This window comes from Procambarus clarkii, chromosome 81 (assembly GCF_040958095.1).
Source record: "Procambarus clarkii isolate CNS0578487 chromosome 81, FALCON_Pclarkii_2.0, whole genome shotgun sequence".
NCBI lineage: Eukaryota > Metazoa > Arthropoda > Malacostraca > Decapoda > Cambaridae > Procambarus > Procambarus clarkii.
Window position 1 is genome coordinate 8,853,917 of NC_091230.1, and position 27,540 is coordinate 8,881,456.

The 27,540-nt window shown below is 46.9% G+C and overlaps 1 protein-coding gene across 1 annotated transcript in view; it reads right to left on the reverse strand.

Annotated features, from left to right (window-relative positions):
* LOC123752295 (C-signal-like) overlaps positions 1 to 27,540 on the reverse strand; it is a 174,632-nt gene that overhangs the window by 14,424 nt on the left and 132,668 nt on the right. The window contains exon 4 of the mRNA XM_069315143.1: positions 27,197 to 27,430. Within this exon, the coding sequence (XP_069171244.1) occupies positions 27,197 to 27,430 (234 nt within the window). The remainder of the gene's footprint in view (positions 1 to 27,196; positions 27,431 to 27,540) is intronic.

The following is a 27,540-nucleotide window of genomic DNA, read 5'->3' on the forward strand; positions in this document are numbered from 1 at the left end:
AAAAAAAAATTGACCTCATACATAGAGAAAAGGGTTGCTTTATCATTTCATAAGAAAAAAATTATAGTAAATATATTAATTCAGGAAAACTTGGCTTATTAGGCAAATCGGGCCTTGAATAGTAGGCTGAAAAGTGAGTTCTGGCTACTAGGTACGACATATATATATATATATATATATATATATATATATATATATATATATATATATATATATATATATATATATATATATATATATATATATATGTCGTACCTAGTAGCCAGAACGCACTTCTCAGCCTACTATGCAAGGCTCGATTTGCCTAATAAGCCAAGTTTTCCTGAATTAATATATTTTCTCTAATTTTTATCTTATGAAATGATACAGCTACCCATTTCATTATGTATGAGGTCAATTTTTTTTCATTGGAGTTAAAATTAACGTAGATATATGACCGAACCTAACCAACCCTACCTAACCTAACCTAACCTATCTTTATAGGTTAGGTTAGGTATCCGAAAAAGTTAGGTTAGGTTTGGTTAGGTAGGTTAGGTAGTTGAAAAAACATTATTTAATGAAAACTTGGCTTATTAGGCAAATCGGGCCTTGCATAGTAGGCTGAGAAGTGCGTTCTGGCTACTAGGTACGACATATATATATATATATATATATATATATATATATATATATATATATATATATATATATATATATATATATATATATATATATATATGTCGTACCTAGTAGCCAGAACGCACTTCTCAGCCTACTATGCAAGGCCCGATTTGCCTAATAAGCCAAGTTTTCATGAATTAATTGTTTTTCGACTACCTAACGTACCTAACCTAACCTAACCTGACTTTTTCGGCTACCTAACCTAACCTAACCTATAAAGATAGGTTAGGTTAGGTTAGGTAGGGTTGGTTAGGTTCGGTCATATATCTACGTTAATTTTAACTCCAATAAAAATAAATTGACCTCATACATTATGAAATGGGTAGCTTTATCATTTCTCTAGAAAAAAATTAGAGAAAATATAATAATTCAGGAAAACTTGGCTTAATAGGCAAATCGGGCCTTGCATAGTAGGTTGAGAAGTGCGTTCTGGCTACTAGGTACGACATATATATATATATATATATAGTAAGATACACGGTAATCTCTCAAGTAAGAGATTCAGCCTGCTCCATCCTCACCTATTCTATCATACCATGTCTATATATTCAAGAACTGTAACCTCAAGAGCAACAACAACTACTTTTCAACGTCTAGATGGTGGACTACCTCCCCCCCTACACCACATCTCGTCACCCTCCTCGCACCTGGGTGGGAGCTCACGCCATCCCACAGAAAACAATCTCTGTGGTTGTTAGCCCGAGCTGGTTCATAGTTATGCACGACTTTGGTGCCACCTGGACGGCCATCGTTCCCAATATACAGAGGCTTGACGCTCCAGCTAGTCAGATTTCTCCTGAGTGCTCTTCTGACTAGGTCTATTGGCATACTTCGGTGTGGCAACAGATTTATGCAGTCTTAGCTCTCAGTATTCCCGCACCATTTTCTAGTATTCATAAATTAACGTGACGTAAATTTAATTGTTTGTTTGACTTGTTTGATTTACACTCTGTATCAAGCCAAGCTTGGATAATATTTTTGTTTTGTAATTTGTTTAAGGTCAGTTTTCTATTAAAGTAAAGTATTTTTAAATTTTTGTTCTGTATGTCTTATCTTACAGTTACCTCAAAGTGAAGATTCAACTTGCAGTCTTCTTTTGCAGATACAATTTGCAGTCTCAACTTTTTCTTCCGTTTTTTTGCTTTTGTTTATGTTTTATGTGACTGGCATTCCATCTGCGTAGAGACACTGCACTAACATCAATTTTTCTCATCACAATGTGTATATATATATATATATATATATATATATATATATATATATATATATATATATATATATATATATATATATATATATATATATATATATATATATATATATAGTTTTATGTTCCAGCGCCTCAGTGTCGCTGTTCAGAGGGGAAATGCGTGCTGTATCTTGGGTACGCACCCGACCCCCGAGGAGCTGGACGAAGTCTTCGAACACTGATTGGTATAATGTTATATAAGTGTGTGTTTTCTGTAAACTGTAGCGTTACAATAAAATCAAATAAAAAAAAATAATAGGGGTGGTAGGAGAGAAAAAGATTAAAGTATTCAGTGAGAATCCACAAGATCTTCTCTGAACACTATTTATTTTCTTCTTCGAGTATGTGGGTCCCTTTAATTAAACCAGTGGTGGTACCCCTAAATATATATATATATATATATATATATATATATATATATATATATATATATATATATATATATATATATATATATATATATATATATATATATATATGTATATTTATATATATATATATATATATATATATATATATATATATATATATATATATATATATATATATATATATATATATATATATATATATCAAGATGGCAGGTAAGCACTTAAATCCATTACACCATACTCAGAGCCCTAAAAAGAGGTGGGAGTTCCGGGGTATTTAACTCCCAGATACCTGCCCACCCCCCTCGTTCCTCCAAGGCTAGAGGCAGTGAGGGATCCTCACGTTTTTTGCTAAGCCCTGTTATATGGGAGAACACGGTGTCCATGCTTAATGCAATGACTTGCTTAAACCACAAGTTTGAAGTATACAACTTTTAGACACACATACACCCCCACCAGGAGACTTGAACCCTGGCCATCAAGATGGCAGGTACGCATTTAAATCCACTACACCATTGTCAGAGACCTAAAAAGAGGTGGGAGTTCTGGGGTATTTAACCCCCAGATTCCCCCTCCCCCCACCCTCACAAGCTAGAGGCAGTGAGGGATCACTCACTTTTTTTGTCAAGCCCAATTTGTCACATTTTTGTCAAGCAAGGGAGCCAGTCGGCCAAGCGGACAGCACGCTGGATTTGTGATCCTGTGGTCCCGGGTTTGATCCCGGGCGCCGGCGAGAAACAATGGGCAGAGTTTCTTTCACCCTATGTCCCTGTTACCCAGCAATAAAATAGGTACCTGGGTGTTAGTCAGCTTTCACGGGCTGCTTCCTGGGGGTGGAGGCCTGATCGAGGACCGGGCCACGGAGACACTAAAGCCCCGAAATCATCTCAAGATAACCTCAAGTAGTAGTAGTAGTAGTAGTAGTAGGCATCCATCAGTCTCAGGAGACTATGGAGTTGCACTCTGGTTGTCGATCTGGAGTGGCCTCACCAAGGCGCAAAGCCAGGGTAGGTTGATTGGATCTATCTTGACCTCAAGATAGCCCTGTTATATGGGAGAACACGGTGTCCATGCTTAATTCACTGACTTGATTAAACCACAAGTTTGAAGTATACTCTCTGTTCAACCCTGTCCACAGCTGTGGTTCTTTCTCTCTCAGTTCTACTTTCTGGGAAGCCTCACTAGGACAAGAACAAACACCGGCAAATTTGAATACATTTACTGGACAAGGCACATGCACAATACATATATATGTATAATAATATGACTCCAACACTCTATACTATTGTAGTCAGGTTGCACTCCAATACCATCAGGACTCACTCTATCATCTGCATATCAAGTGGTAGTCTATGTTGACCAGACCACACACTAGAAGGTGAAGGGACGACGACGTTTCGGTCCGTCCTGGACCATTCTCAAGTCGATTGACTTGAGAATGGTCCAGGACGGACCGAAACGTCGTCGTCCCTTCACCTTCTAGTGTGTGATCTGGTCAACATTCTTCAGCCACGTTATTGTAACTCATCGCCTGCAAGTGGTAGCCTAACACTTTGCGCACCAGGCGTGCAACCTGGTGGTGGTGTAGTGGTAAGACACTCGCCTGGCGTTCCGCGAGCGCTATGTCATGGGTTCGTATCCTGGCCGGGGAGGATTTACTGGGCGCAAATCCTTAACTGTTAGCCTCTGTTTAACGCAACAGTAAAATGTGTACTTGGATGAAAAAACGATTCTTCGCAGCAGGGAATCGTATTCCAGGGACCTGCCCGAAACGCTACGTACAACCTGGTCGTGGTGTAGTGGTAAGACACTCGCCTGGCGTTCCGCGAGCGCTATGTACATGGGTTCGTATCCTGGCCGGGGAGGATTTACTGGGCGCAAATCCTTAACTGTAGCCTCTGTTTAACGCAACAGTAAAATGTGTTCTTGGATGAAAAAACGATTCTTCGTGGCAGGGAATCGTATTCCAGGGACCTGCTCGAAATGCTACGCGTACTAGTGGCTGTACAAGAATGTAAAAACTCTTGTATATATCTCAAGAAAAAAAAAAAAAAAAAAAAAAAAAAAATCCCCGCTCTCCCAGGTGGGCTTGGGCGTTTCACGGGAGCGCGCGGAAATTCTGAAAAGTGTATTCTCTTTTCAACTTTGTCACCTCAATTTTCGTCCTACGATATTGAATTTAGTATCAATGTGTTCGCAATAGAATTGTTTAGCGGATGAAATGCATATAAGCTACATAAGTCCGGCTTACCACCCGCAGCAAACAGAGAAATTGCGAGCGAGTGACCCGGGAGCGCACAAGAGGGATAAAATGTTAACAGTCCGTTCACTCTGGTCACCTCAATTATCGTCCTAGGTCTTTCATTTTGGTATCAATGGGTTCGCAATAGAATTCTCTAGAGGAGTATATGGATATAAAATAAAAAAACCTGGTCACGCTCCACCCGCCGACGAGTTGAAGACGAGCCACGCGTTAGCCGCGAGGGAGCAGTCAGACGCCCACCTGCTACACCCTCAATTCCCGCCCAGAAATGTTTAGTATATTTTCCGGCTGCAAACGTCAATTTTCGTGTTACAGCGCTCATTTTGGTATGAAATTATTCCTAATAGAATGCTTTAGATGGATATATGCATATAACCCTCCTTTTACCAGACACTTTGCAAACACGACACTTCAGACGCTTCTGTATCTTTACTTGGGCATGGGACAAGTTTCTGTTGCGACGTTCTGATTTATCCACAATACGGGGTCTTTTTGCAGCAGCAGAACCACTAGGGATAATCAGCGTCTCGTCTTCTGACTCAGACGATGAAGGTACAGGTGAAGTGAATAGTGGGCGCCTCACACCTGATGGTCCTGGTCTTGATGGTCCGGGTGTTGCAACATTTGCTCCTGCGGCATTTACATCAGGAGCATGTGGTATATCATCATTTTCCTGTGGCCATTTACTAGGATGATAGAACAGTAGTGCTGAAAGGACTTCTTCGTGGAAATGGAGTAATGTGAGTTTCTTTCTATCTGTTGTGTAGTATTTGTACATCACATAAGCATTATGTATAGCCATTTGCAAAATATAGAAGGTCATTTTCTTCGTCCATTTGATACTTTTCCTTGTGAAGTGATAATATTTGACCATTTGGTCAAAGTGATGAACACCTTTCATGTTTGAATTGTAGTCACAGATTGCTTTTGGCTTGTTGACAGTGACCTGTTTCACTGAAGATGTTCCATCACGATTCCGCACTCGTTTTCTACATTCAACTCGTTGTGTATCTGCATTGTGGCAAGTTGTTATGAGTGAAACAACTCGCTTATCCTTCCACAAAATTATGAAAGTATTGTCCTTCCGTTTGAATACAGTTTTATCTAGCGGCAATTTACCCTTTGCTTGTATCTGAAGGGTGTTAGGTGCACCACGTTGCATTCTGATGGTACCACAGGTGTATACCCCTACTTCATGCAGCGCTTCACTCAATCGAACCGAATTATAATAGTTGTCCATATATAAATGGATAACCTTTGTTCTTCAGTGGTTCAATGAAGCCCATTACTGTTTCAATCGTCGTTTTCCTAATTCTGGCATAAATGTCAAAATCAAAGATGTAGCCAGTCTTGGATTCATCAAGCATGTAGAGCTTTATTCCATATTTATCAGGTTTATTGGGATTATTGGTCTTGAAAGTAAGTAAGTAATTATAAAAAAGAAGGCACCAAACCGGGAAGTCTATGTAGCACCATCAAATGTACGGGATAATCAGAGGGAGTTAAATATCACCAAAGACACCAATACGAGAACAGAAACGCATAAGGCGAACGATATCAAAAGTATCCGAGTCACCGAGAATACTATCGAGAGACAAGCGACCGCAGGGGACGGTCGGAAAACAAGACACACGCTCGTCCCGGAAGTGAGGATTTTCAACAAGGATATGCACGACTGTAAGAGGGACAATGCAATTAGGATAATAAGGAGCAGGGCTTCGCTCCATCAAGTGACCATGAGTTAAGCGAGTATGGCCAATACGCAACCTCGCCAGAGCCATTTCACATCGTCGGTTATGGTGGCAGGAGGACGGCCACGAGGACATACAACCTTTAAGAGAACGTAGTTTGTTACCAGTAACAGACGACCAACAAGCCTGCCAACAGGTAAGGATGGAGGAATGGATAACCGGGTAAAAGTCGGAATAAGGAATACCTACACGAGAGATGGGACAAGAGCGGACAGCCTCCCTGGCGTCAGCATCCGCACGCTCATTTAAAGAGACACCAATATGGCTGGGAACCCAACAAAACTCAACCGACTTAAATTTACTGTGAACAAGAAACAGCCAATGCTGGATCTCGACAACCACTGGATGAACTGGATTAAAGGACCCGAGAGCCATGAGGGCACTACGAGAGTCAACAACAACTACAACGGAAGACTGACAACGAGAAAGCAGGAGATGACGAGCATAGAGAATAGCATAAAACTCCGCTGTAAAGATGCTAGTCTCCGGAGGTAAGGCGGCACATATAAGTGTAATCAGGAAAAACAACAGAGTAGCCAACACCGTCTGCAGACTTAGACCCATCAGTGAAGACGGAAACGGAGTGTGAGTGAGAAGAAAAGTGCTCAAGGAAAAGGCGTTTTAGAAACGTAGGAGGAGTAAAAGCTTTAGTGATGTGAATCAAGGATGTACAAAACTGCGGAAGGGGGACTCTCTATGGGGGCAAAGAAGGAACATCACGAGGACAAATATTAGAAATACGAACGGAAAGAAAATCCTGTAATCGAGATAACCGGACAGAAAGAGGGAGGAGGTGAAGAGGAACAGGAACCACAGGAGGGGTAAAAGTTAAAGCACGAAGAAGGATGGCGAGAAGAAGGATGTTGCAAGAATCGTGCAAGATAGCGAAGACAGTAGCGATCACGGCGGTGCTTGAGAGACAGGAAGACAGTGTCAACATACAAGCTGAGGGCGGAATTCGTACTGAAAGGCTCCAGAGTTGAGGCGCAACCCAGTATGGTGCAAAGCATCAAGACGGCGAAGAGTAGAAGGAGAAGCAGACGAGTAAGCAAGGCAACCATAATCGAGCTTAGACAGGATGAGAGAGGAATGTAAAGCAAGGAGAGTGCGCCTATCCGCTTCCCAAGAAGTATGGGACAATACCCGAAGGAGGGCAAGGGCCTTAGAGCACTCAACACGGAGGTAAGAGATATGGGGAGACCAAGACAAACGACTGTCAAAGAATAACCCCAAAAGCTTCGCGGAATCTTTGTACTCAAGGGGATGACCATAAAGTGACAAAGAGGGACGAAGAACGACCCGTTTCCGAGTAAAAGTCATGGCACAAGTCTTAGTAGAAGAGAACTTGAAGCCATGATCGGTGGCCTAAAACGACACGGCATCAATCACAAGATGAAGCAGACGTTGAAGGAGAGGCGAATCATCACCCTGACAGCAAAGGGTAAGATCATCGACATAGAGAGCGGAGAAGACGCCTGAAGGAAGAGAGGAAAGAAGACCATTGAGGGCAACCAGAAAAAGAGTAGTGCTCAGAACACTAACCTGGGGCACACCTTTGTATTGCTGAAAAGAGGCAAAGAGAGCAAGGCAACCAAGCCTCACCCGGAAGGAACGACGAGAGAAGAAGCTGCGTAGAAAGAGAGGGAGATAACCACGAAGGCCATAAGAATGAAGCTGGGATAGAATATGATACCGCCAAGTGGTGTCGTAAACCTTTTCCAGGTCAAAAAGGACGGCAACAACTGAGGTCTTTGCAACAAAAGCAGTACGAATATAGACCTCCAAGTTCACCAGGACATCTGTTGTGCTGCGGCACTTGCGGAAACCAAATTGAGAAGGGGAGAGGAGGTGATGGTGTTCCAGGAACCACATCAGACGAACGTTAACCATACGTTTAAAGAGTTTGCAGACACAACTTGTGAGGGCAATAGGGCGAAAGTCCTTAGGGGATGTTCCCAGAGACCCTGGTTTGCGAACAGGGAGGACAACGGCATCAAGCTGGTCCTCAGGGACTGACGACGACTCCCAGATCCGATTATACAGACTCAGTAAATACTGAGACGTGCACGGAGGGAGATGGCGAAGCATCTCATATTGAATGCCATCGGAGCCCGATGCCGTAGAACTGTAGAGGGCCAGGGCAGAACGAAGTTCAGAGAGATAGAAGGGATCGTTATAGGGAAGTCGAAGACGAGTGCAGAAATCGAAAGGACGAGATTCAAGGACAGGTTTACGAAGAAGGAAAGATTGGGGAAGATGAAGACCAGAGCTAACAGAATGAAAAGTGGGAGCCCAGTTCGTTAGCGACCTGCAATGGGTCCGCCACAAGAGTACCACGGAGGTGAAGGACCGGTGAAACATAGGGAACGAACTTACCCGCTATCTTGCGGATACGCTTCCAGATCTGTGGCAGAGGAGGTTCGGATGTAATGGTGGAGACATAAGATGCCCAACATTCACGTTTAGCCGTACGGATGGCCCTACGGGCCACCGCACTCGCTTTCCAGAAGAAAAGAAAAGAATCGGCCGTCTACCGACGGCGGTGTCTATTCCAGGCTGCACGCTTACAGCGGACATCCCGAGCACAATCTGCATTCCACCAGGGAACGCACTTCCGTGGACCCCGAGAAAAAGAGCGAAGAATAGAGAGGAGGGCAGCGTCGAAGACAGTGTCATGAAAAAGGAGGAGAGAGCGAGGGAGAGGCAGAAGGGAGAGGTCAGAGAAAGAGCAGCATTGAGGGTAAATAGGTCCCAGTCCGCTTTAGCATACTGCCACCTAGGGAAGGAGAGGGGAGAGTGAAAAGAGAAAAAGGTAACAAGGATGGGGAAATGGTCACTGCCATTGAGGCCATCAAGAACCTGCCACGTGAAATCCAAGTAAAGAGAAGACGAGCAAAGAGAAAGATCAAAACAGGAAAGGGTAAGAGTTCGAGAGTCCAAATGCGTGGGCTCACCAGAATTCAGAAGAGACAGGGAAGAAGAGAGAATAAACAGGCATAAGAAGGCGACCTCGAGTGTTCGTCAGAACATCACCCCAAAGGGAATGACGACAATTGAAATCACCCAGCAGGAGCACAGGCTCCGGCAAGGAGTCCAGTAGGTGTTTCAGATCAGGAAGAGAAAGCGGGACACTTGGGGGGAGATAAATGGAACAAACTGTGTACCATTTCCCCACAAAAATACGAGCAGCAGAACAATGGAGAGGCGAAGGAAAAAGTAAGGGGACAAAGGGAACATCAGAGAGAATCAAGAGAGCAGAAGAATTAGGAGCCCCAGCAACAACTTTGGGGGGGGGGGAGGAGAGAACGGAATAGCCACGAAAGCGACCAGGACGAGCACCAAGCATCGGCTCCTGGAGACAGACACAAAGGGGCAAAAACCGAGAAATCACAAGTTGGAGTTCGAGGAAATTGGCGAAATAACCTCGAACGTTCCATTGAAGAATAGACGTCGACGAGAAGATGAAAGGATAACAACAGAGAACAAGGAAGAAACAAAGGCGAAAGATCAACATAGCACGTTAAAGAATATCAGGGTCGGGATCAGGTTCAGCAAAGTCAGGGTTAGGGGGCATGGGTAAACTGAGCAAAGACGGAGGGAAGGAAGCGAGATAACAGACCAGAGGTGGACGGGCGGGGTCCGGAGGAGGAGGAGGAAGAGTAGGAGACAACCGAGAGGAGCAGTCAAGGATAGCAGGAGGATGAGGGGAGGAGAAAGAGGGGAGCGCACCTCAGCAAGGGCAGCAACCGAGAGGGAAACGGGGGCCAAAGAAATCTCCATAGCAGGAACAGGGGGAGCATCCACCGAAATGGGAGGGGAAGAAGCGATAGAGGCAGAAGTAGGGGCTGAGAAAGAAAGCAAAGCCTACTTACCCGCCAGGGAGGAGGAAGGAGAGGAGCCAGGCTTACGCTTCTGACTTAAAGAGACAGGTGTCCCAGCAACTACGTACTGGGCAACGGATTCCAGCGTCTCAACAGGAGAAGCTGAACGAGAGCATACACGACGGCCGTTTGGAGAGCGATGGACATCAGCCTGCACCGACAGGCGGCGGGGAGAGTCAATAGACGGATGGGGAAGGATGGGAAGGAGGATTGGAGGGAGATGATGAAGAAGACACAAGGAGACATGACAGACCGGGTAGAAAGACGGGGAACCCCAGACAGAGGACCAGGAGGTGGACCCTTCAGGACAAAAATCAAATGAACAAAGGAGGGGGCAGTGGGCGTATCAGGGTCCAAGGCCCGGAAACGGTTGTGAGTCTGAGGAAGGTGGGAAGGACGAGGAGAGGAAGAGCGCAACATGCAAGCATAAGAGGTGTTAGCATAAGGCGGGAGCCGGCGAACCTGGCACCTCGCCTCAGGAAAAGATAAACGCTCCCGGTGTTTCAAGTTGAGGACAGCTGCCTCAAGCTTATAATGGTTACACGCACGGGAGAAGGTTGGATGGGCCTCAGCGCAGTTGAGGCAACGAGCCTGGGGAGAAGTGCACTCTGACTTAGAGTGACCTTCGCCCCCACACAAAGGACAGAGAGAGACAGTCCCAGAGCAGCGGAGGGCACGATGCCAAAACCTCCAGCACTTGTTACAAAGCCTAGGAGAAGGAATGTACTCCTGGACAGAGCACCTGGCACCAGCAAGAATGACAGAGGGTGGAAGTGTCCTACCATCAAAGGTAATCTTCACAGCCCGAAGGGGCTGACGGCGACAACCACGAGGGGGACGAGTAAACGTGTCTACCCAGAGGACAGAATGGCCCTGGGCATCAAGGATATCTCGAATATCGTCGTGGCAGTCTCGCAGATCCCGAACACCGGTCGCAACATGGGGCGGGAGGAGAGTAGTGCCAACACTGGCATTCAACTGAGCATTCTTGGAGACTCAAACAGGGGTCTCGCCAAGGCAGGATAAAGCAGCCAAGCGGGAGGCCGCATCCTGAGAAGGAGCAGCAATGACACGTGTACTGAGATGGGTGGAGTTGAAGGTGACAGAGGCGTTCACGGAATCAACAAGGGGCCTATGAAAGGAGATATCATCAGCAGGCGCAGAATCAAGAGGGAAGAGATCAAAGTATTTGGCCCACGAAGCGGGACCAGACAAGGCTTGATATGCATCAAGACGGGAAGGAATCAAGCGAGTGCGGCCGTGTTGAGGACGGCGTTGAGAACCCCCAGAGAGAGAGGGGTTAAAAGGTGCAGTGGTCACAACAAGAGACTGAGCTGTGTCAGGAGGCGAGGTAGTCACCACTGGGGGCTTGAGGCTCGACCCAACCACAGAGGAGGGAGTGGAACCGAGGGGAGTAGTCAGAGAGGCCAAAGGAGGAGCAAAGTCGGGGCCCAGTGCAGCGGAGGCTACAGAGCCCAGTCTTCCAATACGGACCTAGTAGGGGGCTTGGTCGCCCACCCCACGAGCCTGAGAAGGTAAATGAGGAACAGAATTAGACATAGGTATGAAGAGAAAAATATTCATTCACGAATGTGCCCCATACCCACCATGGAGCCACAATTAGAGGCAGGACACCAAACAAGAAGCCATCGCCGATCTTGCCGGGGCCCCCTAGGGCTGCGTCGTGAGTATACGCCCCACAAACGCCACCTTAAGAACCATCACTCCGTCGAGATCGGGTTCAGTGACGAAAGTAGGGTTGACAATAAAAGGTTCCCCTCACTCTCGACGTTGGGTACTACAGTTCTACGGGTGCAAGAGTATGCCTCCTCAAGCACCCGGGCGTCAAAATAGAAGAGGTCCAAAAGAATAACAAAAACAAGCAAAAGGTCGGCAGGAAACGACAAACAGATAGGAGAAGAGGGGGGAGAAAAACGAAACATAAGGAAAAGGAAAAGCGATCCGGCACAATTAGAGAAGACAGTAGCAGGAGCATAAGGCCACAAAAGGACAGAGGACTGTCCCATGGAGCATCACACTCAGGCAGCCGTCCACCAAGCCCCCTCACGGCGACAACGGGCCGGATGGGGAGGGGGTAGGTCTTGAAAGATAGTCGACCACGCCATGCCATTGTGCCTTCATCCAAACTCAAATTTTTCTGGGGAATGTATATTGTTTTGAACTTATTTGTGAGATATTGCATGACTGATCGAATTTTTATTAGTCTGTCTAGAGTCTGGCCTTGTGGAATGGACTTACTGTTATAAATATGGAAATACTTTCCAATCAATTCATATCGTTTACCAGTCATAAATGTATTGAAACAAGGCATATGCCACAATCTACCTGTTTGCCAGTACATTCTAATTCGTGGCAACAGGCAAATACCCATCAAGATCGTCAGTCCCAAAAATCGTTCCGTCTCTTTCACTGTCATTGGTTCCCATCTCTTGTCTCTCTCCCAGTACATGCATTTCTTTCGGAAGCAAACAAATTAGTTTCATAAGTCATATATTTCAGCAAGCTTTGAGTGAGAAATAATTGAATAAATCCCAAAGGACTGCTAGGTACAGGAACAGTCAAACCTGGTATTCCTGTAAAACTCTCTACAAAGGGTGGAGTATTGTCACTACACCACCCTTCACCAGAATCTGTTGGTGTTGGGGTATGTGTGGTACGTTTGGCTCTGGCACGAGCCCCAGTACCTCGCCTTGCACATGCGGCAGTCTCAACCTCAGACTCCTCATTTTCATCGCTATCAAAATCATCCTCTGCTGTTTCCGTGTCAATACATTCACTAACTTCATCAGTGTCAGTTTCAGCAACACTTTCATCACTAGATAACTCAGATAAATCATCAAATACAGCCGGAAATTTAGAGGGTGTGAGTCTCACTCGCTTGTACTTCTGGTGTAAACTACTTAGCTTCTCCTCCTGACGCGTTGTTTTCGCGGATTTCTTACTAGAACAGCCTTGTTCATGATCACTAGCCATCGTGGAGTAAACCCAGATACTATCTAAAGTCACACAAAGAAATATAACCACGGAAAATAGCCGAAATGTTCACACGTTCGAGATGCAAGGGGAGGCGATTCAGGTCACAACAATGGAGCGTAAACAATGGGCCTACGGCGCAGGCCGACTCGCGTGGGTGCCACATGGCCTAGCTAAGGCGACGCGCACATCTATGACGCGCAGTTTAAAATCAGTCCCCAAAAAATCGGATAAAAACCGGATTTTTGGCAAATATTTTAATGGAGGACTCAATGCTGAGTCCTCGCCGGACTTGTCCCTGTTTTACGGAGGACTCAATGCTGAGTCGTCGCCGGGCGAAAGTCAGAAGTAACCTGCAAGTTCACCAGGACATCAGTTGTGCTGCGGCACTAGCGGAAACCTAATTGAGAAGGGGAAAGGTTGCGATAGTGTTCTAAGAACCACATCAGACGAATGTTAACTATATGTTCAAAGAGTTTGCAGACACATCTTGTGAGGGGCAATAGGGCCAAAGTCCTTAGGGGGAAGTCTCCAGAGACCCTGGTTTTCGAACAGGGAGGACAACGGCATCGAGCCAGTCCTAAGGGACTGACGACGACTCGATTATACAGATTGATCCGATTATACAGATTCAGTAGATACTGAGACATGCACGGAGGGAGATGGCGAAGCATCTCATAATGAATGCCATCGGAGCTCGCCACTGTAGAACCGCAGAGGGCCAGGGCAGACCGAAGTTCAAAGAGAGAGAAGGGATGATTTTAGGGAAGTTAGAGATGAGTGCAGAAATCTAATGGAGGAGATTCAAGGACAGGTTTATGAAGAAGGAAAGATTGAAGAAGATGAGAATAAGAGCTAACAGAAGAAAAGTGGGAACCCAGGTCGGTAGCGACCAGCAACGGGTCCGTCACAAGAGTACCACGGCGGTGAAGAACCGGCGAGACATCAGGAATGAACTTACCCTCAATCATGCGGATACACTTCCAGACCTGCAGCAAAGGAGTTTCAGGCGTAATGGTGGAGACATAAAACATCCAACATTCACGTTCAGCCGCTTGGATGGCCCTACCGGCCACCGCACTCACCTTCCGAAACAAAACAAAAGAATCAGCAGTCTGCCAGCGGCAGTGTCTCTTCCAGGCTGCACGCTTACAGTGGACAACCCAAGCACAGTCTGCATTCCACCAGGGAACGAACTTCCGTGGTTCCTGAGAGTAAGAGCGAGGAATAGAGCAGAGGGCAGCATTGAAGATGGTGTCATGAAAAAGGAGGAGAGGGAGAGGGAGAGGTCAAAGAGAGCAGCACTGAGGGTAAATAGGTTCCAGTCTGCCTTAGCAAACTGCCACCTAGGGAAGGAGAGGGGAGGGCGAAAAGAGCAAAAGGTATCAAGGATTGGGAAATGGTCATTGCGATGGAGGTCGTCAAGTACTCGCCTCATGAAATCCAAGTAAAGAGACAACGAGCAGAGAGAAAGATCAAGACGGGAAAGGGTGCGAGTCCGAGAGTCCAAATGAGTGGGCTCACCAGAGTTCAGAAGAGACAGGGAAGAAAAGAGTATGAACAGTTCAAGAAGGCGACCCGGGTGTTTGTCAGAACATCACCCCAAAGGGTATGACGACAAATGAAATCACCTAGCAGGAGCTCAGGCTCCGGCAAGGAGTCCAGGAGGTGTTTAAGATCAGGAAGAGAAAGCGGGACACTCGGGGGGAGATAAATGGAACAAACTGTGTACCATTTCCTCACAAAGATACGGATAGCAGAACAATGGAGAGTCGATGGAAAAAGTAAGGAGACATAGAGAACATCAGAGCGAATCAAGAGAGCGGAAGAGTTAGGAGCCCCAGCTATTGCTGGGGGGAAGGGGAGAGAAAGGAATAGCCATGGAAGCGACCTGGACGAGCACCAAGCATCGGCTCCTGGAGACAGAAACAATGGGGCGATAACCGAGAAATCAGAAGTTGGAATTCAAGGAAATTGGCGTAATAACCACAAATGGTCCACTGAAGAATAGACATCGACAAGAAGAGAAAGGACAGCAACAGAGAACAACGAAGAAACAAAGGTGAAAAGGGAATACAGAACGTTAAAGAAGTGCAGGATCAGGGTCAGCAAAGTTAGGGTTAGGGGGCATGGGTAACCTGAGTAAAGATGGAGGGAAGGGAGCGGGAGGACAGACCAGAGATGGAGGTGAAGGGTCTGGAGGAGGAGGGGGACAACCGAGGGTCAAGGAAAGCAGCAGGAGGGGCAGAAACCAGGGAGTGCACTTCAACATGGGCAGCAATCGAGGGGAAAGCGGGGCCAAAGAAACCTCCAAAGCAGGAACAGGGGGCGCAACTACCAAAATGGGAGGGGATGGAGCGGGAGAGTCAGAGGTAGGAGGCGAGAAAGAAAGCGAAGCCTTCTTACCCGCCGAGGAGGAGGAAGGAGAGGAGCCAGGCTTTCGCTTCTGACTCAAAAAGACAGGCGTCCCAGCAACAATGTACTGGGCAGCAGATTCAAGCGTCTCATCAGGAGAAGCTGAACGAGAGCAAACACGATGGCCGTTGGGAGAGCGATGGACATCAGCCTGCACTGGCAGGCGGCGTGGAGAGCTAAGAGAAGGAGGAGAAGGATGGGAAGGAGGATCGGAGGAAGACGGGGAAGAAGACACAGGAGACATGACAGACTGGGTAGAAAGAAGGGGAACCCCAGACAGAGAGCCATGAGAGGGACCCTACGGGACAGAACTCAAAGGAACAGAGGAGGTGGCGGTGGGCGTGTCTGGGTCTAAGGCCTGGAAACGGTTGTGAGACTGAGGAAGGCGGGAAGGACGAGGAGAGGAAAAACGCGACACGCGAGCATAAGAAACGTTAGCATAAGGTGGGAGACGGCGAACTTGGCACCTAGCCTCAGGAAAACACAAACGTTCCCGGTGCTTCAAATTGAGGACGGCCGCCTCAAGCTTGTAATGTATACATGCGCGGGAGAAGATAGGATGGGCCTTACCGCAATTTGGGCAACGAGCCTGGGGAAAAGTGCACTCCGACTTAGAGTGACCTTCGTCCCCACATACAGGACAGAGAGAGACAGTACTGGAGCAGCGGAGGGTTCCATGCCCAAACCTCCAGCACTTATTACAGAGCTGAGGTGAGGGAATGTACTCCTGGCACCAGCAAGAATGACAGAGGGCGGAAGGATCCTACAATCAAAGGTAATCTTCACAACCCGAAGGGTTGACGGCGACGACCATACGGGGGACGAGTAAACGAGTCTACCTGGAGGACAGAATGGCCCTGGGTATCGAGGATATGCCGAATAACTTCGTGGCAGTCCTGTAGATTCCGAACACCGGTTGCAACATGGGGTGGAAGGAGAATAGGGCCAACACTGGCATTCAACCGAACGTTCTTGGAGACCCGAACAGGGGTCTTGCCAAGGCAGGATAAGGCGACCAAGTGGGAGGCTGCATCCCGAGAAGGAGCAGCAACAACACGTGTACTGAGACGGGTGGAGTTGAAGGTAACAGAGGTATCTATTGAATCAACAAGGTGCCTATGGAGGGAGAAATCGTCATGAGGCGTAGAATCAAGAGGGAGGAGCTCAAATTTTTTGGCCCACGAAGCGGGACCAAACAAGGCTTGATACACATCAGTATGGGAAGGAATCGAGCGAGTGCAGCCGTGGCTTGGACTGCGTTGAGAACCCCCAGAGAGAAAAGGGTTAAAAGGCGCAGTAGTCACAACTAGAGACTGAGCCATGCCAAGGGACGAGGTGGGTACCACTGGGGGCTTGGGGCTCGACCCAACCACAGAGGAGGGATGGGTGTAGTCTGGAGGGTATAAGGAGGAGCAAGATCGGGGCCCAATGCAGCGGGGGCTACAGAGCCTGGTCTTCCAACAAAGGCCGACTCAGGGGCTTTGTTGCTCACCCCATGAGCCCGAGAAGGTAAAAGAGGAACATTAATTGACATAGAGATTAGAGGAAAGAATTTCATTAACGAATGTGCCCCCCCACACCCATCACGGAGCCACAATTAGAGACAGGACACCCAACAAGAGACATGATGCCGATCTTGCTGGTGCCCCCTAGGGATGTGTCGTGAGTATACGCCCAACAAATGTCACCTTATTAACGGTCAGTCCATTGAAATCAGATTCAGTGACGAAAGGAGGATTGACAAAAGGGTCCCCCCTTTTGTCAATCGAGACGTACTACAGTTCTACAGGTGCAAGCGGCCGGGCGTCAAAACAAAAGAAGGCCAAAAGAATGATCAAAACAGGCACAAGGCCAGCGGCAAATGCCAATTAGAAAGGAGAAGACGGGGGAGAAAAACGAAACAAAAGGAAAAGGAAAAGTTGTCCAGCAAAATTGGTGAGGACAGCAGTAGGAGCCACTAAAGGACAGAGGATTGTCCCATGGAGCATCACACCCCGGCAGCCGCCCACCAAGCCCTCTCATGGCAAAAACGAGCCAGACAGGAAGGGGGGTCCAGACAGCCCAGTTGTCTTCAGAATAGTGAAAGTAAAGTGCAGAGGGGCCACTAGAATCATGACACTAGAGAAACTAGTTCCTTTGGAGCTAGCATGAAATGAATTCGCCCAAAGATTTCCCACATCTGCAGCTCCTGTACGGGGTATCCGTCCTATACGAACTGCCTCACAACAGGGCAAAAACGAAATTTAAGCAATACTACCATAATTCTGAAGAGGAGCAATGAAGAGTTCGGTAGCCCTAAATATTGGACCTCGACCTGTGTTTCTCTTCCCCCCACTCCCCTTGGAATTATGTGGAAAATTTCCACATCAAATATATAAACTCTAATGTAACTGCCATAAGATGTTGTTAATTTACATTTGTAAGTCATATGAATGTTACTGAAAATGGGGGTAATGTACCCCATGGTCAAACACAATAATTCTGCCAACGTTTTGGCTAATTTAATATAAAATACACCTATCTTAGAGATGGTTACACATAAAATGAATCTACTAAATTAAATATATAGTAATAGTTAGATTTTACCTCAAACTCATTCTTCATCCCGAATCTCGAATGTAAGCAACCTCGGGAGAGGGAGGAAAAGGAAGAGGGGTTTAACCATATTAAATGTTGTGTTGAACTAGAGCTCACAAGAGAGCCTCCCACAGTGACGACAGAAATTTACTCCCAGCGAGTTGAAGAGGACAGTGCAACTCAAAAAGTTGCTATTTGCTGCCTAAACTATGCAACTTAAGAACTAAGGGAAGTGCCAGTTCGGTTAGTCTATAGCTCAGATTAAATTGACCAATTTATTCTTGGTGTTTAGGATTAGTCGTTATAAGGCATCGAAACAACACCCACAAGGATAAGTCTCATTATTTTAACAATTTAATTTCACATGTAACACCTGTACATATATGTAATCATCAGATATTATGGTGTATCGTATTTTCACGTGCATGAGATCACATGAGACATAGTTTAGCTGGCCACACCAGGACCACCCAGATGCCATTAATCACTGGAGTTCATGTGTCCAAGGGTATCTGATGTGTGATGACCAGTCAACATTACTGAAACAGCTGAGGCCTTTATAAAGGTTCTTTATATATTTGTGTGATCTATACCTCAATAGTAATTATATCTATCATTTAATTATGATAAGATTAAAATATAAAAAAAATGTGTGAAACACCAAAACAGAAGCGGTCTTGAAACACAAACATACAAACACTAATACAGAAACATACAAACTCCAATACAATACACAGGCACTCACCAAGTTGCAAACTCATACACACATAAAAGAGAACATAAATACACACACACGAAGGAAACAGATATGGCACAGCAAATACAACCAGCACCACACAACAAGAAAAACGCTATATACTGATAAAGAAAAACTCACAGAAAGGCCACTTAAGAAACAATAAATATGATAACACATGTCAATTCCATCAAAAGAAACCGTTAAAGAAAAAAAATACACAGCAATACAGAAAAAGCAAATATTTGCAATTCACAAGACAATGTCGGACACTGCCCAGGAACAGGACTAGGAAGAATGGACTCCAACTCAAGGCCCCCTCTAAAATAAACCCAGCTGAATACCATATACAACACACAACCAGCCATTCAAAATAACAGGAGGAAGGAAACACTCATAACCTTTAAAAAGTGAGGATGCAGCTCCAAACTCACGGATGAAAGATAGGACACCACCCATCAGATGGCATAATGTCATCCGACAACGGTTAATCAGACCGATAAACGTTCCTAGAAACCCGACGAGCAGGGGGGGGGGGGACAAAGAAGCGGAATCCCCAAGAGTAGAGTCTATTACCATTACCAAACCATTAATCATGGCCTTTGCGACAACTGTCACCAGGCCCCCCCACCCCACCGAGACCCATCTACACATGGGGGACCAGAACGCTGGTAGCAACGAGGGAGTGACTTTCCCCTGTCCCTGCTCTGGGTCAACCACATCCTCAATCACCACACCCGAGTCATCTTCCAAATACTCAACAAAGGTTTTCAAAATCATGGAAACGCATCCGAGAAGCCTTTCTTTCGCCTCTTCTGCGCTGGGACCAGTGGAGCCACACCCGAAGTTTCTTGAACTCGACGTGGCCGATGCACACCATTCATTGCCAAGGGAGCCGGAGACACCTCCCGAGATGAGGGGGAAACTCCATACCTAATGCCTCACCGGCAGAGCATGTTCACCAGAGCTGCTCCCCAAAGCAGATGGGGTTAGCCACCTGGGGAGCCACGTCCACCACCACAGCAGGTGAATCTCCACCAGCACATTTGGCTGCACACAGCCTGCCAGGCGTATCCTCGACAACACATATTGGAGTGCCGGCGACCCTCGGTAGATCAGGGCACTCTAACGGTATCCGGGACATGCCCACAGACAAGCACAACGTCTGGAAATCTGGAAGACGAGACATCACCACCAGTCAACACATCCGCAGAATCATCCTGGGTACGGAGGGGCCGAAAATCACCCTCCCCTGAAGATATTGTACAAGAATGTAACAACTCTTGTATATATCTCAAAAAAAAAAAAAAAAAAAAAAAAAATATTGACACGATCAGCGGCCCCTCCCTCCTCCCCCTCGCCGTAGGAAGCTGCCGCCAGTGACCCCTGCTGGTTTGATCGATAACAGGTATGGGGCTGACCTTTATACAGGACAGTGGAGCGTAAATCCCATCAGGAGGTAACGAAGATGGAAATCTCTGCTCCAGGGACATCGTCGCAGTCTGGGTGCCAGCAAGCAACCCCTGACAGTGGCCAGCAGAGACCTAATTCCAGCAAATGCTTAAGACTTTTCCAAACTGTCCAAACAACCGGGTCAACAGCTCCTCAGGCATTTCAAAGGGAACACCACGCACCACCACAAACGTCACTGTGACACCCTGGGTTGACGACTCGAACAGTGCCTGCGTCATCAGGAAAAGGGAAAGATGGCCCTACTAACACCGATTAAGGTGTTAGTATGAACCTCTGCTGAGCAGATGCGTATACATTTTAAGAACTGCATCATGATGTATAAATTTCACCACAGCACGACGGTCTTGAAGGAGCTGAACGCCCACCAAATCGGGTAACTTGACATGTAACAAATCCACTAACGCAATTCCAATCAACGTGTGGTCCAACGATGAGGAAAATTCCAAAACATTCGACCACTGCGGCTGGGCACCAACTGAGAAGTCGACAGTAAACACGTCCACCCCCTCTAGCAGCCAGCCAGTGGACCAACCTAATTAATCATTGGAGTCGAGCTAAGTCCCAGTCTTGAAGGGGTGCTCATGTGGAGCCTATTTTTAATAGGGGAAAAAAATCACCAGCGACAAATTATGTTTAATTAGCTTAATGTTAGTAGGAGGAAAATTGCCTGGAATCGATAATCACTAAAGCTGATCTCTGCATCATGAAAAAGATGGCTGAGTAAAGGATTCTCAACGTGGTTTTACAAAAAACTGCTCGTTTACCAAATTTATTTGCATTCTTTTCACTTAAATTTCAAGTGGTTAATAGCGAGATAGATTGCAACATTCCATATCTTCACTTTATGCAGGCCTTTATATACTGCTCCTCAAGAGAGAATCATTGTACAGTTAGAATCCAATTCAGTTTTGACGTGCTACAGCCACGAAGATTTCTTGCTTGACACTGCACTCAGACCCCGGATATTTAGGAGTTAAGCGTTATTACAGAAGCCGTGCCTTGATGGCCATGTGTCTCCCATTGTCGGAAATTTCGACACTAGATTACTAACACACTATAACCAGCAAACACCATTATACTAGGAACATTACTAACCACTACTAGAGAGAGAGCAGCTCGCCTCTCTAGTCAACAGGTGCAGATCTTACTTTCCACGAGCTTCGACAATTGGAACCACTGAGTCTCCGATCAACTGAAGATCTCGTTACATTGGGTAGTATTGTACCCGGTAAAATTTAATTGTGTTACATGTATGTTGATGGCCATTAATTAATTATATATACAAATTTTGCTGGTTATGATGTACGAGAAAACCCCAGAAGAGGTAAGCCATTGTGTTATTGTTGTTGTTGAGTTAGGGGCGAACGACGATCGTGGGATCGGATGCGCCCCGGCGAACCTGTTAAGGGTGAATTGCGAAGTCAGGAAAGGCGAAACGCCAAGCCAAAACGAGAAACGAGTGACGCCAAGCTACAAGAAACTAATATGCCATACAGCAAAGAAACACACAAAGGGAGAGGCACGAGCACAGAATATAACAGGGCAAACAAACAGCCAGAGGGGCACACAGCATTTCATATAGCAAATACACAGGAAATCAGTGGACATACTTGCCCGGGAACCTGGCCCGCGGAAACCGTATATTGAACGCTTCCCAGAGCACCCAGCGCCAAGGGTCCCGTTCATCCACCAGGGACGCCATAACATCCGGAACCGAGGCAACAAACACCCGCAAACAGGAGACCCAGATGGTAGTAGTCATGAGGCGAGTAGCCGCCACCCGCCCCCACATGAAGGGAACCTGCCCACCATGAAAGTTCTCCTGTCCGTCAGACAGCAGTAACTTGGCAATCTCCGTCCAAGTGACCCGGACGGCATCACAAACGCCGGCAACACGTCCTCCAGGTATCCCAACGTGCACCCTCACAGGAGCGAATTGGCCACAGGGAACCACAACAGGGGCACCCGCGGCCCCGTGCACACCACCAGACGACAGCAGGGAACCCGGACGGCGCGCATCCTTCTGTAATGTCACCACCAGGACACACCCAGCAAAAGAGTCCACACCATCCCTGGCAGCAGAAGCCACCACCCCCCACTGCAGAGATTCCCCTGGTGGAGAAAGAACCGAAGGCACGTCTGAGACACAGGCACCAGCACCAGCAGGCACATGGACCCCCGCCACCACTAACTGCAGAGACATTGACGTATCCGCATCCACACCGTCAACACCCGAAGACCCACAGTCACTGAAGTCACGAACATCGGCCCAGGCAGAAGACGAACACCAGGAACATTTGAGCACCGGCCGGATATCGTCAGAGCCGGAAGCAGACCCAGAAACACGGGTACCACGAGCCGGATGAACCGACGCCCGACACAGAACGGCAGCAGCCTCTACCACAGGGGGAACTGGGCCACACACAGCAGGAGGCTCCGCAGCCACCCCACCACCCAGCACATCCGGGACCCGAGTCACGGACACAGGGCCAGGCGCAGCATCCGAAGACGAGGGAGAAGACACAGACGCCACACAGGGATCGCCAGGAAGGTCCACGGAAGCAGCTTGGACAGTGACAGGATCAGGCAGACCAATCGACGGTACCGCAATTCCCGGAGGAGGGTCGGCAACAACCGGAGGAACGCCAGGCGTTGCCAGGTGAGCTACAGCAGCGAATGGGACGCTCACCTCATCATCACCGGAGACTGCCTCCAGTGGGAGCGGCGGGAAATCCTCTTCTCGGAACAAGTTGACAGGAGCAGCTGGGGCCTCAGAGCATCCGGCAGCCTGATGCCTCAACAGGCCACACCGGAAACAAGTACGAGGCTGCTGGGCATAATACACCCGGACGTAGTATCCCATAAGCTGGACAGAAGAAGGTATATCAGACCGCAGGTGCATTCCCAACGTGCGAATGTTCGTTCGCCTCCCAGCATACCGCCCCGAGGAGAGCGTGTTTACCCGCACGCTGACAACAGTAGCAAACCTCCTGAAGTAACGCCGGAGGTCTTCAGGGAACTCCATGGGGCGCACCATGGACACTGACATAAGTCAGGGCACCACTGAGGTCCGAAATCGCCACAGAGCCGGCATCATCTGGCAACCTGCAACGTACGCCCTTCGTACCGACGGAGGAAGTCCCGGTACTCCTCCTCCCTCACGAACTTAATAACAACCCGGTGGGCTGTAACAAGCTCCACACCATAGATAGCCTCCACCGGCATGCGAAGCATGTCACACATCACCATCTCGATGGTTGTATATCCAGCCTTACAAGTGAACTCCAGGCCCACGGAGTTCACATGCACAACAAGGGGAAGATGGCCTCCCATGTCAGAACCGCCACGTCAACATGCAGCCAGGCAGCAACAAACTGGGAGGGCAGAGAAGCCCACATCCACCTGGCGACCAAAATCTAAGCCATTGTGTATATGTGTTTTATAATACAAAATCTCTTCCCTGATATATGTTGTGTATAGTAGTGACAGGTTACTACTTATTAGTTACTTGGCAGCTGCAGTTCAATGGTGGAAGAAATAACATTGAGCAGTCCTAGTGCAACAGGAAGTATTCACGGTCACCATTAGGGCTTAAACCAAAAAGTTTCTCATACATGAATGAGGAATATCTAGTACCTATTAATAGGTTATACACAATCTATCTTGAGATCTTGAGATGATTTCGGGGCTTTTAGTGTCCCCGCGGCCCGGTCCTCGACCAGGCCTCCACCCCCAGGAAGCAGCCCGTGACAGCTGACTAACACCCAGGTACCTATTTTACTGCTAGGAACAAGTGCATAGAGTGAAAGAAACTCTGCCCATTGTTTCTCGCCGGCGCCCGGGACCACAGGATCACAAGTCCAGCGTGCTGTCCGCTCGGCCGACCGACTCCCTAATAGATAAGCAGTGTATACATTTTACTAACCGATTTTAGCAGTAGTACTAACATTAACATTCAGTTGTTATTACCATTATCTAATTATTTGATTAATAGGCTACATACATAACTACCCGCCCCATACTTGTGAACTGGTAAACACCTAGCAGGAAGAATCATTAAAATACAGTCCACTTTTATAATATACAGTCCACTTTTAAATATACAGTCCACTCTGAGTTAATAATTATAAATTAGAGTAAGTTCAATGAATTAATAATTTAATATATAAATAAATTAACTAATCAATTCCTGCTGGAGAAATACCCAACACCCACAGGGATTGGGGGGAGTTTGATTGTATCATAATTCGTCTCGTTTGTTTGATAGGCTTTATTTTGGTAGTCACGTGGGGCTTAAGGCTGTTTACTCGTGCTGACTGTTTTACCATTTCATGGTTGTGTTGTCTAAAGTTATGTTAAATGTTTTGATATAGGTTTTTCAATATATTCACTTTACTGCTAACTACCACAACGAATAGTTGCCAGATGTTCTTACTTGTCAGAACTGCTCTTCCAACCTGTCCTCGGGCTAGGCTCGTTCAACAGGTGGTCGACCTCAGTGACATTCGTCAGTTTTTTGTTACATATTAAAACTGTTGTATTTTCTGAACTTTAAGTTAAATATTACTACATACTAGAATGTTTTGAATAGTATTATCTAATTCAGGTAAAATTAGGTTAGGTTAGGTTATTGCAGATGAGGAGTCGCAATAACGTGGCTGAAATATGTTGATCTAACCCCACTAGAAAGTGAAGGGACGACGACGTTTCGGTCCTTCCTGGACCATTCTCAAGACGATTGAGAATATATATATATGTAATAATGAATCGAACAAATCCACAAGGGCCGTGACTAGGATTCGAACCTGTGTGCAGGAGCATTCCAGACGATACCTTAATCGACTGAGCTTATGACATGGTCAAAAGAGTTGAAACCAAAGTTCTACTAAACTTACTGGATCCTGCAGACTCTCTCTGACACAAATCCAGGATTTTACACAACTCCCCCATGCACTCGAGTCTTGTCAATAGGCCGTTCTCCCTCTTCTGCCCTTACTTCATTGCACACAGAAATCACAATAACCTGATGCATTAAATGAACAAATCCACAAGGGTGCTCGCAGACGCAGGTTCGAATCCTTGTAACGGCCCTTGTGGATTTGTTCATTTGTTGCATCATGCTATTGTGATTTCTGTGTGTAATGAAGTTAGGGCGAAGAGGGAGAACCGCCTATTGACATATCTCGAGTGCATGGAAAAATTGTGTAAAACCCCGGCTTGTGCCTCGGAGAGGCTGCAGGATCCAGTAAGTTCAGTAGAACTTCGGTTTCAACTCTTTTGACCATGTCTTTGTTCAGTCGATTAAGGAAGCGTCTAGGATGCTCCCGGACGCAGGTTCGAATCCTCGTCACGGCCCTTGTGGATTTGTCCATATGATGTATCATGCTATTGTGATTTCTGTGTGTGTTATTAATGAATCTGTTGTTATGTAATCTGAAGTAATGTATCTGTTGAGGAAGTGATATATGTGCTGATGAATCGACTTGAGAATGGTCCAGGACCGACTGAAACGTCGTCGTCCCTTCGCTTTCTTGTGGTTTGGTCAACATATTATTTTGGTTCTGTTGGCTATTTGTGTCAGATGCAATTCGGCCAGAGGACGGGAACAGCGCAGTGGTCGATAAGAGTACATATGTCATCAGTTGTTCATTGATGGTAAAGTGTTTTTCATACAGAGAAAAGGGGTTTGACGACCCTTTTTACTACCCACATTGGTTTCATTACCCACATTGGTGGATAGTGAAAAAGGTTTTGCTACCCACCTTGATGACATTACCCACATTGTTGACACTACCCATATTGCTAACACTACCCACATTGCTGACTCTACCCACCTTGCTGACACTACCCACATTTCTCACAAATACCAAACATTGCTCACACTACCCACATTGCTGACACTACCCACATTGCTGACACTACCCACATTGCTGACACCACCCACATTGCTGACACTACCCACATTGCTGACACTACCCACATTGCTGATACTACCCACATTGCTGACACTACCCACATTGATGATACTACCCACATTGCTGATATTACCAATCTTGCTGACACTATCCACCTTGCTGACACTACCCACCTTGCTGGCACTACTCATATTGCTGACACCACCCACCTTGCTAACACTACCCACCTTGCTGGCACTACCCACCTTGCTGGCACTACCCACCTTGCTGGCACTAACCACCTTGCTGGCACTACCCACCTTGCTGGCACTACCCACCTTGCTGGCACTACCCACCTTGCTGGCACTACCCACTTTGCTGACACCACCCACCTTGCTGGCACTACCCACATTGTGATATTACCCACCTTGCTGACACAATCCACCTTGCTGACACTACCCACATTGCTGGCACTACCCACATTGCTGGCACTACCCACATTGCTGATGTTACCTACCTTGCTGACACTACCCATATTGCTGACACCAACCACATTGCTGGCACTACCCACATTGTAATATTACCCACCTTGCTGACACTACCCACCTTGCTGACACTACCCACCTTGCTGACACTACCCACCTTGCTGACACCACCCACCTTCGTGACACTATCCTCCTTGCTGACACTACCCACATTGCTGACACTACCCACATTGCTGACACTACCCACATTGCTGACACTATCAACATTGCTGACACTTCTCCACATTGATGACACTATCCACCTTGCTGACACTACCCACCTTGCTGACACTACCCACCTTGCTGACACTACCCACCTTGCTGACACTACCCACCTTGCTGACACTACCCACATTGCTGACACTATCAACATTGCTGACACTTCTCCACATTGATGACACTACCCACCTTGCTGGCTCGGTAGCCATAGGGAGCAGGTTGTCCTGTGAAGGCGCCCATGCTACCCTGGATGGAGGAGATGTTGACCACTGCTGCCCTCTTCACACTTAAATGTTCCTCGGCGCCACCAGCTGCTGCCCTCGTCACACCCAAGTGTTCCTCGGCGCCACCAGCTGCTGCCCTTCGCACACTAAAGTGCTCCTCTACGCCACCAGCTGCCTGACGCAGCAGGGGCAACAGGGCCTGAAATATGGTGAAATTGTACCATGGTGCATTTGCTGCTACATTTTTTAAACATAAACGATGCTTGCAAATCACATAAATATATGATAGTTAGGAAAACTACAGAACAC